Here is a 15,356-nt window from a genome sequence, read left to right on the forward strand (position 1 = left end):
CATTCACCATGTGTTTCTGTAATGAGCAGAAGGTAGACATGATCCTTGCCTTCTTATCTATAAATGGCAACAAGAGCAAGGCTGCAAATAAATATATCGGTCATGAAAGTGTGGCGGGAGCCAAAACACATCGACTATCATCAGAAATTATGAAAACCTGAGACAAACCGGCAGCTTCAAGAAACAGCAGCAAGGAGTTTTTGTTATCAATGGATCAGTCGGCATGGAGAGATGGGTAATAAGTGTAACTTGTGATGAGAGGAAGGAATCGCTGCAAAGCCACAAAACCTGCTGTTGGTGCTCCTTCCACAGCACCGCCGCCTCTTCGGGTTTGCGACAGGCAATGCATTTGCTTTCAGTGAGCTTAGTTGCGGGCACTGCTTTATGATGCGGATGGTAGTGCACTCATGTGCTATTTTTCATAGTTCGGTAGGTTTTTTTGCCAGTCGCAAAAAAATTTTATGCAATTAGTACGTCACTGAGAACACCGCAGTTAGATGTAATTTTGGTGTGCCTAAAACTGCCTCATTGACACTTTGAAAATTAGCACAGTACCTCTCGAGTGAGATAATTCATTGCACTTACCGAATTAAATCTCAGTAACGAAAGAATTACTGGCGGCTACTCCACTGCACTGGAAACAATGTGCACTAAGTTTTCTTCGAGTAACCCTACTGCTCTTTTTTTAGGTCTTGGTGCATGATAGTTGGGGAACACTGTATAATTCACTAAGTCACCGAAATGAGGCCAAGCCAGAATCACTTGAAATCAGAATCAACAGCAGTCATGCACAGCAGCGCTTATGCTCGGACTCATAGAAACATAGAGAGAGAGAGAGGATGCAGTTTTGCCAAAAAGGCGAAGCAATATTAGTGACAGCCAAGTATGCGACAATTACACGAAGGAAGATTACACCACCGAGAGAACTCAGGCTGTGAAATTGAACTGTCTCCTACTATGAAGTCGTGTATATACTCAGAAAATGCCATCACTTCCGCGCTCAATTCTTCAAGGTAACACGAAGTTTCTTCAAGTGCAAGATATATATATATATATATATATATATATATATATATATATATATATATATATATATATATATATGAGAAAAAAGGGTGTTAACCAAGGGGCCCAATTTTTATTAGTCATATCATAAGAAGCCAAAAAACACTGACACCAAGGACAACGTAGGGGAAATTACTTTTGCTTAATAAATGAAATACGATAAATTGATGCTAATGAAAGTGGATGAAAAAACAACTTGCCGCAGGTGGAGAACGATCCCACAAACTTCGCATTTCGCGTGCGATGCTCTACCAATTGAGCTACCGCGGCACCGTTTCCGCATCCACTTTCTTGGTTATTTATGTTTCCTAGCAGAACCCTGGGAGTGTTAGCCAGCGCCACCACTCACAGACCTTGGCGGCGGATGGGGAACATCCTTTCTGCCGCAGGCATCACGAGAACGTGATCTTTTTGGGTGAAGGCCACCAGTCAATAAACCCACACGTGCTACCTGGAGGCATCAGTCCACTTTCATTACCATTAATTTATCGTTTCTTTATTTCATTTATTAAGCACAAGTAATTTCCCCAATGTTGTCCTTAGTGTTAGTGTTTGTTGGCTTCTTATGATGTGACTAATAAAAAAATGGGCCTCTCGGTTAACCCCCTTTCTTCTCGTTTATTACATAATGAGGGTCTCAAATATGGCAACATTGATGCCTTCAGGTAGCATGTGTGGGTTTATTGACCAGTGGCCTTCACCCAAAAGGATCACGTGGCCATGGTGCCTGTATTGCATTGCTTGCTGTTTTTGTGCGTGCTGCTCCCCCAAGAATCTCACTCGTTGGGCGTAGGACTCCGGGCACCCAAGAGGAAGCTCGCGCCTGGAAGCCACCCCTGCTTGGCCCACTGCCACCAGGTTTCCTGCGGATCAGCCGCCCACACCATCGACCCAGTAGCAGCCCACCCCCATCACAGGTTGGCATGCTGCTGTCATGCTTTCTTGTCTCTTAATTGTCTCGTGCTTTTAGTGTCTCTCTAGGCTGGTATTCTTGGGCAATCACTTTCAGAGATACTATCCCTTTTGTGAGATTTCATGTAACTTGGCACTGGACATGTCTAAGTACATGGCCAACAGCATTCCTGACACCATGCAAACACCCTTCACACAGCACCAGGAGTGCTGTTGGCCATACATGCCAAGACGTCCAGTGCAGAGGCGCATGAAATCTTGAGAAAGGGATGGTGTCTTCGAAAGTGATCGTCCGAGGATGGTGTCCCTGGTGACACGTAATGCACAGCTCAGGTGCATTGTTTATGTGTTGTGCAGCAGACATTACTAAAAGGCCATCAATGTTTGTGGTGTGAGAGGTAAGTGGAAAAAAAAAATCGACAAGCACCAAACTTGGAATTCATTTTATTTCCTGAAACTGTGTCCATATATAAACTGCATATATATGCACATTTATTGACAGCAAAATAAATCTCAAACAGCCCGACAGACCACCTCCCAGCAGTACCTAAAAACTCGTTCTTGCATAGTGAGACAAAAAAAACAGCACTAATGCGCGTGTCATCCCTTTTCTTAATAAACAATGCTTCCATGGTGCCATCATATCACAGATTCTTCCAAGAATGTGAATGCCTTCAAACTGTGGTAAACAGCCGCAGTGAGGGTGGGTGTGAGCTAGTTTTATTCTTGACTGAGAGGACATGCTCTCTTGTTTGGTCATTAGCACACTGGCTGATATTGCTGCTGTAAGCATTGCCACAGCTCAGAGTTATGTATAATTCCTATGTAGCAGGCAGATAGGGCTCAGCTTGCTTCGTCTCGCATATCAGCAGTGGCATAGCCAGACATTTCGTTCGCGGAGAGCTCACGACAGCTTGGCCTCCGAATTTGTCGAGGCATAAAATACCTGAATAACTGCACTGCCATTGCCATCATCAGCATCAGCATCATCATCATCATCATCATCATCATCATCAGCCTGGTTACGGCCACTGCAGGGCAAAGGCCTCTCCCATACTTCTCCAACTACCCCGGTCATGTACTAATTGTGGCCATGTTGACCCTCCAAACTTCCTAATCTCATCTGCCCATCTAACTTTCTGCCGCCCCCTGCTACGCTTCCCTTCCCTCGGAATCCAGTCCGTAACCCTTAATGACCATCGGTTATCTTCCCCCCTCATTATATGTCCTGCCCATGCTCATTTCTTTTTCTTGATTTCAACTAAGATGTCATTAACGCGCGTTTGTTCCCTCACCCAATCTGCTCTTTTCTTATCCCTTAACGTTACACCTATCATTCTTCTTTCCATAGCTCGTTGCCTCGTCCTCAATTTAAGTAGAACCCTTTTCGTAAGCCTCCAGGTTTCTGCCTCGCAGGTGAGTACTGGTAAGAGACAGCTGTTACACACTTTTCTCTTTAGGGATAATGGCAACCTGCTGTTCATGATCTCAGAATGCCTGCCAAACGCACCCCAGCCCATTCTTATTCTTCTGATTATTTCAGTCTCATGATCCGAATCAGCAGTCACTACCTGTCCTAAGTAGATGTATTCCCTTACCACTTCCAGTGCCTCGCTACCTATCGTAAACTGCTGTTCCCTTCCGAGACTGTTAAACATTACTGTAGTTTTCTGCAGATTAATTTTTAGTCCCACCCTTCTGCTCTGCCTCTCCAGGTCAGTTAGCATGCATTGCAGTTGGTCCCCTGAGTTACTAAGCAAGGCAATATCATCAGCGAAGTGCAAGTTACTAAGGTATTCTTCATTTACTCTTATCTTCAATTCTTCCCAATCCAGGTCTCTGAATACCTCCTGTAAACACGCGGTGAATAGCATTGGAGAGATCGTATTTCCCTGCCTGACGCCTTTTTTTATTGGGATTTTGTTGCTTTCTTTATGGAGGACTACAGTCATTGCCAAAGATGCCATTGCCATGCCATTGCCAAAGATGCGGCAAACGAATTCTTGAAAGCTACGCACTGTCAAGAAAGTAAAATCTGTATTTTCTCATAAAATGATATACTCGTATATCCCAAAAATTGTGCCCGAAATAACTTATATTAATGGTTCCATGTGTTTTGTCTATTCAATATGTAAAGAAAATATCACACAAACTTTACAACTGTATCAGTTCGAAACCAGCAAAGCAGTGCATGCCGCTGATATGAGAAGTGTACCCGCCGTGGTTGCTTAGTGGTTATGGTGTTGCGCTGCTAAGCACGAGGTGACGGGATCAAATCCCAGCTACGGTGGCCGCATTTCGATGGGGGTGAAATACGAACACACCTGTGTACTTAGATTTAGGTGCACGTTAAAGAACCCCTGGCGGTCCAGATTTCCAGAGACCCTTACTATGGCATGCCTCATAATCAGAAAGTGGGAAAAAAATGAAAAATGTAAAGGCCATGAAATGAACAAGTACGCATATTTTAATGAAACATTGTCATTCAAGGACCTTGTTTACATTTTTATACGTATACAATGGCCAGGGAAAAATCTAAATGATACTGTCCTTTGTTCCAATGTATTGCACAGAAGCAGCTGTTACGGGTCGTGTATTGTGAGTAATCGCACTGAAACCATAGTCACAACAGAGAGGCTATATAGGAGTTATGCAAAATATACGTAGGTGAGCCAAATGAAAGTGAGCCAATGCGAATATACAACAAATGGTGTGCTTTATTTAAAAGCAGTCTCTACGAGCATTTAGACATTTGTCCCACTGACTAACGAGTCGCGTGATTCCCATCTCATAAAGCTTTTTGGGTTGCTGCTTCAAAGAGTCAGTAACTGACTCTTTCATGTCATCGTCTGACACGAACTTGTTTCCCTTAAACTGGGTATTTAATTGCCCCAAAATGTAGGAGTCGCAAGGTGACAGGTCTGGGCTGTATGGTGGATGTTGCAGCATTTCCCATTTGAAGTTTGCCAGTTTAGTGTTAACCACATCACCAATGTGCGGATGGGCATTGTCGGGGAGCAAGAGGACCCCACTCCAAAAGGACTTCTTCTTGGGCAAGTTGGTGCTTAGATTTCCTAGGTATACTTTGTGGCGCAAAATACATTTCTTGGAAAAGGACAAAAGAAAGGAAGACAGTGAAGTGCCGAACTACCAACTGTATAATGACAGCCTGAAGAAACGTATAAAAGAACTTCTTCTGTCCCTTTTCAAAATGTATTTTGCGCCACAACGTATACCTAGGACCCCACTCGTCTATTTTCCACATCGTTTGTTCTTGATTGCGACAAGCAGCCGATCCGGCGTTTCACAATATTGGAAACGATTGATAGCCTCTCCAGGTTTAGCAAATTCGATCAGTAATGGTCCCTGATGATTTAAAAAAGAACGTCAACACCTTTCCAGCAGAAATGATAGCCTTTGCTTTCTTTGGGAGTGATGAATTCTAATGTTTCTACTGTAAGCATTGCCATCGTGTTTCAGATTCATAATAGTGGCACCATGATTCATCCCTGGTGACAACTGCAGATAAGAAGTCGTCACCCTCATCGTAATACCGGATCAGATGAGTCAAGGCAGTGCCGAACCTCTCCGTCCTCTGGCAGTGATTTCTGTAATCTTGGCATCCATTGCACACACAAGTGCCGATAACTGAGATGTTAATGAATTATGGTGTGAACCGAACTTCACACGCTCTGCCAGTTCATCAATGCTCATCCTCTGTTCTTGTCTGATCAGCTGGTCAACCTTCACGATTGTGTTGGGGGTGATTGCACAGTGGCTTTGGCCCAGTCTTGGACAATCTTTGAAACTTTCCCATCCTTCTTTGAACCGTTTGCTTCAACGCTTCACAGCGGCCAATGAAATGCAATGTTCGACATACATGGCAGCTATATGGCGAATAATTTCTTTTTGGGAAACACGTTCAGCTGTCAAAAACCTCACGACACCACGCTGTTTAACTTTTGGAGTGTCCATTATGTCACGCAACCATGTTCAACCCAGTATATAAGAGCATTAAAGAACCATCATCCTCACAACTTTCTTTTTTTAAGCTTGTAGCGCAGCTCAGAAAGAGCAAAAAGGAAGGTGGAAGGGGTAATGCACACTCTAAGTTGGTCAAGAGAGGCATTGCTAACCTTTGCCTAAATAATGCTTTGAAAAAGTCGTGCCACCATACTGTTTCGTCTAGCTTTGCCTCTCAGTGCAAGCAGCTTTCGCAGGCTGGCTATCCCGTGTCCCTACAAGTGTCAGTAGCAGAATGGATTCTAAGAGTGTTTAGAAAAGACAAGCGGCACGAAGATAATCCTGCAACTACTCGAGGTAGGACTAGCATCATTCCTTATATTCACACCATCTCACATAACCTTAAGAAAATCGCCAAGCGAGCGGATATTCGTGTAGTGTTTTCTGCCCCTAACAAGCTTATGAGGATTAGCAAGCTCACAAATCCGAATAAGGAGTCCTCCTAGCTGTGATAAGAATCATAAAAAGAAGTTCATTAATTGCACACATTGTGTTGTTTATTGTTTTCCACTCAAGTGCAGAAAACGTTATGTCGGTCAGACTGGCCATTGTCTGAATGATAGGCTGCGTGAACATTGTTACAATTGTATTACAGCTGTGGGGTTTCTTGCGCAGCACTGCAAAACGTGTGGTTGCGAACCTGTCTTAGAGGAATGCGTCATTCTAGGTCATAGTCATAATCAGCTCACAAGAGAAATCATCGAAGCAAAGGCTATCATAGGTCTGGGCCCATGTGTTAGCTCACCTTCATTATCATTATCAAGCAATGAATTGGCGTATCTCCGACTGCAGCCACAGGCTGTCTGAATTTGTTTTCACATGGCTACTATCGGTTTTGTTGCTTGGTTTTGTGTAATCTCTTGATGTCACATGCTTCGCCGAGTGTAGTATAAGTAGCCTTCTGTGTCACGAAATAAACCATCAGTTGGAAGTTAGCGCTCACTCTATTCTCCGTTCCCTTTCATTACCCTTTCCACCTTCCTTTTTTGCTCGTTCTGAGCTGCGCTACAAGCCTAAAAAAGTAATGACATGCCAACTCGCCCAAACTGCCACGCTTTTGACTTTTGCTTTTGACGCGTGTCACTTTTGTAAAGGAGAGATGCCTGTGTGCTATGCGCATGCCTCGCACATAATGAACCAAACCATTATTGTATGAGGTGGGTAGGCTCACTTTCATTTGACTCGCCCTCATACATTACAAGTGCGAAGATATGTACGATGGAATATGCAAATGCAAAGATACAGCTTGATAAAAGGCAAAAAAGTGTTACTGGAAACAAAGTTCACTGCACGTATACACGAAACCTCACAACAAGATATTTAAATATACGTATAAGTCTCCAATAAATCTATGTATCTAAGAAAAAGTAACTGTATGTAATGCGTGAAACAAGGCAAATAAACATGTTGCCCAATCAAAGATTCACAGAATATTAAGGCCCACCCCCTCTCCATCCACTCGCCCTAATGTATTGCGCGCTTCCTCCCCGCTTTTCTCCCTTGCGCACACAACACTGAGCCACCATCGTCCATCGTCGGCTCACCCATGCCCCTTCCCCACCCCCCAATGGTTTCACTCGCACATACAGCATGTGGCGCGTGGCCATGATTTTATCACCCTTGGACTTTATACAGAACATGAGGTCGACGGCAGGAATGCACCTGCATGGAGTGTCCATATAATTGCTACCGCAATAATATAATAAGAGTATCCAGTAACTGAAGCGTCCCGTGGCCCATTACTTTCCGCAAAAGAAGTAACAAAATCGAACTTTCCCCACTGCGACAATTCGCTGCGATGCAACAATGACTTTTTTTTTATTTTGTGGGGTGGGGGCACCGAAATGAAAAAAAAAGAAAAGCTCAAAGGAAAGCATGTTGGCCACAATCGAATGCCTACTTTGGGCACTTAATGTGGCTACCGAAGAAATATACAAGAAAATGTGAGACGCTTGGTCCACAGATAACAATATGCATACCATATTGCTCGGTATCCTACACCGGCGAGACGAGCCTTTCCGGAGAGGTTGCGCTCAAGCCAACACATTGCAATCTGTCGAGTCCCCCACAGTGATTGCAGCGAGCGACTATTGTTTCTGTTTCTCATCTGCTAGCCAGAAAACGTCCAAAACTGTGCCAGGCAAAAATCAGAGAAACGGACGTATGAGAAAAACGTATGCGAGAAAAACGCAAGCTGGCTCTGGCAGCCCGCGGGTAGCAAGAACAAGAAAATTGAAGAGGCTCGATGTGTCCTCGCGAATAAAAGTCAAAGTAGGAAAATAAATAGGAACGTAGTTACCTTTGCTGGCCTTAGTGTCTTGACATGGATGCTTTGGTGCAGGCGAAAAAAAATTTGATATTCTTTTCTGTGACATAACGACACAAATGAGCCACCACAATGCTTCGTCTCATTGGACTTCGCTGCATGTTTTGTCAACTTGTCTGATAGTGTGTTGATTTGGCTTGTCTCTTTGTATGGTGCGATGTACGACTTTAAAAAAGTCAATGCACCTTTGGCATCAAATGTTTATAATAACATTAAACCCACAAAGTTCTGGAATTGAAAATATAAAGCATGGGAATGTCAATGCACCTTTTGCATCAAAAGTTTGAGAACTTTATACCCATAAAGTTTCAGAATTGAAATCCATGCGCTCCGTAGATTCCGCAGCCTCCGCGGGATGCCGCGATGAGCTCACTCGCCATCAAAACGCTCATGAAACTTTGCGCTCGGATGAGGCTCCTGGCATTATGTGACTCCCGGTGTATGGGCGTCGCCGCAAAATCCAGCCCAAGTTCACCATGTTCATGCCGAAATGTCTGTTCAAGCGCAATAAGAGCATTCTAAACAAAACCCAGAATGATTTCCGGCGCCGGGGATTGCTTGGGTCGGTAGTGCATGACAGCACGAAAATATTTCGGGGTAGGGGGGGAGGCTGAAGCCTTATAAGTCCCCCCCTGGCTACGCCCCTGCATACCAACTAGACTTTCAGTGCAAAGAAACGGGCACAAGACCTCAGTGATTTGTTCACTGCTGAAAAACAAGCACATCGCACAGGTATAGTCACCACCTTTTTCAGGTTGTAGCCTATCTTGTGCATGTAGGGCAACCACAAGAACCACTGCAGAGGCCACTGCAGGGCCAAGCTCTGACTCACAGCAACGTGCTCTGCTGCACAGTTTGTGGTGATTTAGGCTAATGCACAATATGCTGGTAAGGCCTAAAGAGATGCGTAGCTCGCCCCCACTGACTCACCGAAAAGGTATATAAATGACTCCAGCAGTGGCATCAATGAAGGGTGCTTATTTCCTGTTACGTAGGAGAGGCAACCCAGGTATTACAGCACTAGGGTGGCAGTTGTGAACTACAGGTGAAATCACCCAGGGCTCAGTCACACGGGGCTGTCCTGAGCTAGGTTTGCCACGCAAGGGGTGCTGCCCTACCCAGGGGGGCATGGAAACATGTGGGTCCCAATGTCTGACAACCAAGAGCACAGAAGGTGAATCTGCTAGGCACAAACTTGCGAGCACCACTTTGGATGCTGCAGAGCATAGATATTGAGGCGTGAGCGAAAGGGTCTTGCTCTTTGGGCACTGTTTGTATGTGTGGCACACAATGTAACAGGAGCAGTGCATGTGGACAGCAGCTGTAGGAAAAAAGGTGTGTTCTCTGAATAAAAGCTGGAATGGCGCGTTCCCAGTGATCACTCAGATCATGCAATGGTCCCTTCATTTGTGTTGGGTTTCCATTAAGACCGCCGAACTGAAATTCTGCTAGACATGACATTTGTGGGCGTCCTACAAAATTAGAAGACAGAAGTGATCAGCAGTCAAGCATCAAAACTTGGTTCAGTGCGTCGTTCAGCTCAACAAGTATTAAGTGTCCGCAAGATTGGGGGCGTGAAACTCCACAATTTTCGTGGCACAATTTCCTGGCGCGAAAGTGCACATGTGGCATTGCCCTGCTGCGCATTTTCTCTCATTTGCATTCTTGAGCAGTGCTTTATCACTGCACTGCTTTTTTGTTTCCAGTGTCTGTAAGCTGCACTTCATTTTTTACCGACACTTCAGTTTCAAGCACAGTGCAAGAACGTATGCAACCCTGCAAATTTATGGCTAGCCACACTAGCATGATGCCTGAATGCTAAAGATGAATTGTGAGAAGCACAAGGTAATTAAATGCCAAAGAAAAGTGTGCAAAATAAATCGACATGCACAACACATTGTGTGGTAAAGCAGAGCAGGCAGGCCTTGTTTCTCTACCACTAGCTGTGAAGCTGGCCGCTGTTCCGGCTTTCTTCTTTTCTGTGCTTGGCAAGATCTGCTCCGATGAATTTTTTTTAGCTGTCTTATCTTTCCAACGAATAAGTTACAATAATAAATGCTCCTTCAGAGCCACTGATGTGCCACAGTGTGTTTTATGTTTCACTATGATGCCAAGTGCAATTTTTGCGAACATTGATCTTTATTCTCAGAAGCTGTCTTCATTTTATCCAGACTGGAAACAAATTGTGTGCTGCAACAAACCGCAATTTGTTTTTAATTCAGAGACAAAAGAATATCTTTATATATTGCTAAAAATGATGCACTTGCAAAAGAAACTCTGCTCTCTTCGTGGGAGTTTTGACTGAAGTAGACCACTAGAGTGCGTGCATGTGTGTTTGGGTGTGCTTTCTTTTCCCTTGCTCCCCGTCAAACAGAGGCCACAGTGCCACCATTCTATCTAACCCCTTCACTCACAGTGCCCACATTTGTGGATTTTCCCCATTTCTGTGCAGTGTAGCGAGGAGTAGAGCACAGTTAAGTGTTAAGGGTAAATTGAACATTCTGCTAGCCTAAATTACTTCCATTTTACTTCTAAGTGATATGTATGATTACAGAGCACCACTTTGGTGAAGGCACTACCACGTTTTATGTGACATTTGACATGGGGAATGTCAGTAGCAACCTTGAAATATTTTTTTTTTCTTTACTGAAATGCGTGCCACCAAAAAATAACTCGTGCATGAAATTTGAGCTGGTTATCCAGTCCTTTTCATAAAAGAACATGGCATGACTAACTTTTTACAGTATTCAAATATTTAGTTACTCTGTAATTATGGTGCCTCATCATAAGATGCACAAAGAGTCATTCAACCACCTTGACTTGCTTTTAGTGAAATCTCAAGCACCCAGCATAAAATTATGTATGTTTCCCAAATGTACCGACAGTCGATCTTAAGTTGTGACTGAAGGGGCTACTAAAGGGAATCAATCAATGAAGTGTTAAAATGCAAGAACTTCATGGTTTTGTTTTATAAAGCAAAGAAAAAATTGGATTGGTATAAAGGAGTAGTGCCCTCGCAGTGAAAGAAAAATAGGCTCCACTGACATTTTTGAAACAATCTTTCATGCAGGCTAGTGTTGCCCTAGAGCACAAATTTAAAGGAAGCTAACACGGGGAAAAATAGCACAGAGATGCCTCTTTGTGGGAATATCATACACACAGTGCACAGACACAATATTACAAAATCTGAGGTGACTGTTTGTTTTACATGCTAGCAACAGCACGTGGTAGGCAGTTAGACTGCCTCGGCAATGGATTAGAATTTTAGTGACTTATTTTAATGAGTCCAAGTGCTGAAAAAAGGTCTCAGCTTCTTGTCAGCATTGTTGCGAATGTCTTGCTTTACGAATATAATAGGGCACAGCAGTGCGAGGACAAAGACGAAATGTTTGCACCCATGCCTTCCAGTGAGCAATTTCAATTTGCTGTATGGCGATTGGCACTTGCTGCAGCGGTGATATATGGTGCTTGATGTTTTGAATATCCCTTATAGCAGATAAATGAAAGGCCGACCTTTTCTCAGAATTACGTTTCCAAGCTGCTACGCCAAATGCACCATTGGCCTAGCAGTTTTCACAACATTTTAATGTAATTTGGTTCATTTTGTGCACAGAATGTCCACATGAGTTGCCATGTTGAGTGCACAGTTACTTTCACGTGCACTGTAATCCATTTGTCGCCAGACATTGCCAGAATCTCAGATGTCACAGAGAGATGACTCAGGAATTTTGAGGTAGCATTGCCACCCTTCTATCAAGCTTCCAATCCCAGTAACACCAGCGTATGTGGAATTCCAGAAGTATAATAAACTATACCAATCAGGGTATACGAAGAAGCATAATGTAACTTTGCTGAGGAACAAAAGCTTGTGATTCATGCACTGTGAAGTCAGAGCTTATCTTATGAGTTGTAAATTAGGTATTGAATGGATAAATATCATTAGCATTAGCAGTTTTACCCTCTATTAACAGCAATATAAATTGTGAAAAGCTTCCACATATGTTTTAATATGTTTATCTCTTCTTCCCCCTGCTTGTCTGGTTTGTGCTCAACGGGAGAGGACACATTCACTGCTTATAACAAGACAAAGTGGTCATGTGAAGATGAATTCACCAACCAGGGTTTAGACAAAAGGCCTTCTATTCATTGATGAAGATGTATCCTTGTTGGAACGTTGGCTCTTGATGAGGCTTGCCTTGTTTACCCAGCATTAAACAAATGCCCTCACACATGCCCTCCCCCGCCTCCTGAAATTTCATTGCTGATATGTATGTCACCAGCCCAGCCGCAATCATTTGGATGAGCCCCCCCCCCCCCCCCCCCCAAAAAAAAAAAATGTTTATGGCTGCGCCACTGCACAGAATGAAACCGAGAGGAAAATTTTAAAATGTAACACCCAACAGGTAACTCCAATAATGAGAGTTTGTATGCACTTGCCTCCAGACTGGATGATATAAGCATACATCTGGACCATCTTGCTGGACCGCGTTGCTGTACTGACTCATGCAAGTCATGTTTGGAAGCCATACATTCAGCAGAACCCACTAAAATGTGAGCACTTACAAAATGAGGCGTCATGGTTGATCTTTAACACATACGCTAGAACCCACTCTATCACTGGACTTAGAAGCAAAGCTGGCCTCATGATTGTCAAGCAGAAAATGCAGCTTAACAGGCTTAATTATTTTTTCACATATTAAATGGAGCTATAAGGTAAACCTCTCATCTTAGTTGAAATCAAGAAAAAGAAATGAGCATGGGCAGGACATGTAATGAGGAGGGAAGATAACCGATGGTCATTAAGGGTCACAGACTGAATTCCAAGCCTAGGGAAGCGTAGCAGGGGGCGGCAGAAAGTTAGATGGGCGGATGAGATTAAGAAGTTTGCAGGGACAATATGGCCACAATTAGTACATGACCGGGGTTGTTGGAGAAGTATGGGAGAGGCCTTTGCCCTGCAGTGGGCACAACCAGGCTGATGATGATGATGGTGATGATGATGATGATAAAGTAAACCTAGAAAAACACATCATATTACAGAATCCTGTTAACCTCAGAACAAAGCATTCAAAACATTTTAAACCACTCGACTATAGACCATAATCATTCAAACATTCATTCTTGATTCGAAGCATAGGCGATTGGAACAGCATGCCACAATAGATAGTAGCATGCCCTGATGTACATCATCATCATCATCATCAGCCTGGTTACGCCCACTGCAGGGCAAAGGCCTCTCCCATACTTCTCCAACTACCTCGGTCATGTACTAATTGTGGCCATGTTGTCCCTGAAAACTTCTTAATCTCATCCACCCACCTAACTTTCTGCCGCCCTCTGCTATGCTTCCCTTCCCTTGGAATCCATTCCGTAACTCTTAATGACCATCGGTTATCTTCCCTCCTCATTACATGTCCTCCCATGCCCATTTCTTTTTCTTGATTTCAACTAAGATATCATTAACTCGCGTTTGTTCCCTTACCCAATCTGCTCTTTTCTTATCCCTTAACGTTACACCTATCATTCTTCTTACCATAGCTCATTGCGTCGTCCTCAATTTAAGTAGAACCCTTTTCGTAAGCCTCCTGGTTTCTGCCCCGTACGTGAGTACTGGTAAGACACAGCTGTTGTAAACTTTTCTCTTGAAGGATAATGGCAACCTGCTGTTCATGATCTGGGAATGCCTGCCAAACGCGCCCCATCCCATTCTTATTCTTCTGATTATTTCAGTCTCATGATCCGGATCCACAGTCACTATCTGTCCTAAGTAGATGTATTCCCTTACCATTTCCAGTGCCTCACTACCTATCGTAAACTGCTGTTCTCTTCCGAGACTGTTAAACATTACTTTAGTTTTCTGCAGATTAATTTTTACACCCACCCTTCGGCTTTGCCTCTCCAGGTCAGTGAGCATGCATTGCAGTTGGTCCCCTGAGTTACTAAGCAAGGCAATATCATCTGCAAATCGCAAGTTACTAAGGTATTCTCCATTAACTCTTATCCCCAATTCTTCCCAATCCAGGTCTCTGAATACCTGCTGTAAACGCGCTGTGAATAGCATTGGAGAGATCGTATCTCCCTGCCTGACGCCTTTCTTTATTGGGATTTTGTTGCTTTCTTTATGGAGGACTACGGTAGCTGTGGAGCCGCCATAGATATCTTTGAGTATTTTTACATACGGCTCGTCTACACCCTGATTCCGCAATGCCTCCATGACTGCTGAGGTTTCGACTGAATCAAACGCTTTCTCGTAATCAATGAAAACTATATATAAAGGTTGGTTATATTCCACACATACCTCATGTACCAGCTTTTGAAAAAGCTGTTACCATTCAATTGCAGACGGTTGAGAATATTGTCATGTGGTAGTGACGGTGAAGAAAGCAGCCAAACTGGGAAAGACAAAAGTTTTATTTTGCGAACTTGAGCACTCAAAAACAGGCTACACTCAAAGAATGGCGACAGCGGTGAACACAGTCGGCGATCGGCGATAATCTGATCAGCGGGTCGAGCGCGTTGGCTTTTATAGATCAGTCGTCGAATGTTCCATAGTAACCGCTGGGACCCGCATGTCTTCCACAAAGTTCTACACTATTCGCGTCGTGCATACATGCAATAAGATTACACAAGTTGCGGTGAAAGACAGTGGACGGAACCATCGATAACATTCCAGGAACTTCTTTTACATGCAGGCACGTCCTGCACTGTGCGATAACATTTGTTAGGCGGTGAGAAGTGGTCGCCCGATAAAGATAAAGAAGTACACGTGTCATTACCCCCCTCTTAGAAAGCATGGTCCTGATGCTACAAATATAAGAGAGCGAAACACAAAAGGACACTTACTAAACAAAAGTAACAAAACAACGAAAAGAAACAAAGTCCAAAGGTCAGTTACGCGAAGTCCCAAAGTCCATTAATGCTGGTAGTACGGCTTGAGTTGCACAACGTGGACTATTTCAGGTCGTGAGCGGCGCCGCTGTGATAGCGAAATGCCGTCTGGCACGACCTCATAGTCCAGTGCGCCAATACG

General features: G+C 43.7%; 1 protein-coding gene across 3 annotated transcripts in view; it reads left to right on the forward strand.

The window, feature by feature from the left end:
* LOC126536818 (CUE domain-containing protein 1) overlaps positions 1-15,356 on the forward strand; it is a 106,654-nt gene that overhangs the window by 15,767 nt on the left and 75,531 nt on the right. For all 3 annotated transcript variants that reach the window (XM_050183829.3, XM_050183823.3, XM_055073049.2), the window contains one exon: positions 1,859-1,982. In XM_050183829.3, the coding sequence (XP_050039786.1) occupies positions 1,859-1,982 (124 nt within the window). The remainder of the gene's footprint in view (positions 1-1,858; positions 1,983-15,356) is intronic.

Source organism: Dermacentor andersoni, chromosome 3 (assembly GCF_023375885.2).
Source record: "Dermacentor andersoni chromosome 3, qqDerAnde1_hic_scaffold, whole genome shotgun sequence".
NCBI classification, from domain to species: domain Eukaryota; kingdom Metazoa; phylum Arthropoda; class Arachnida; order Ixodida; family Ixodidae; genus Dermacentor; species Dermacentor andersoni.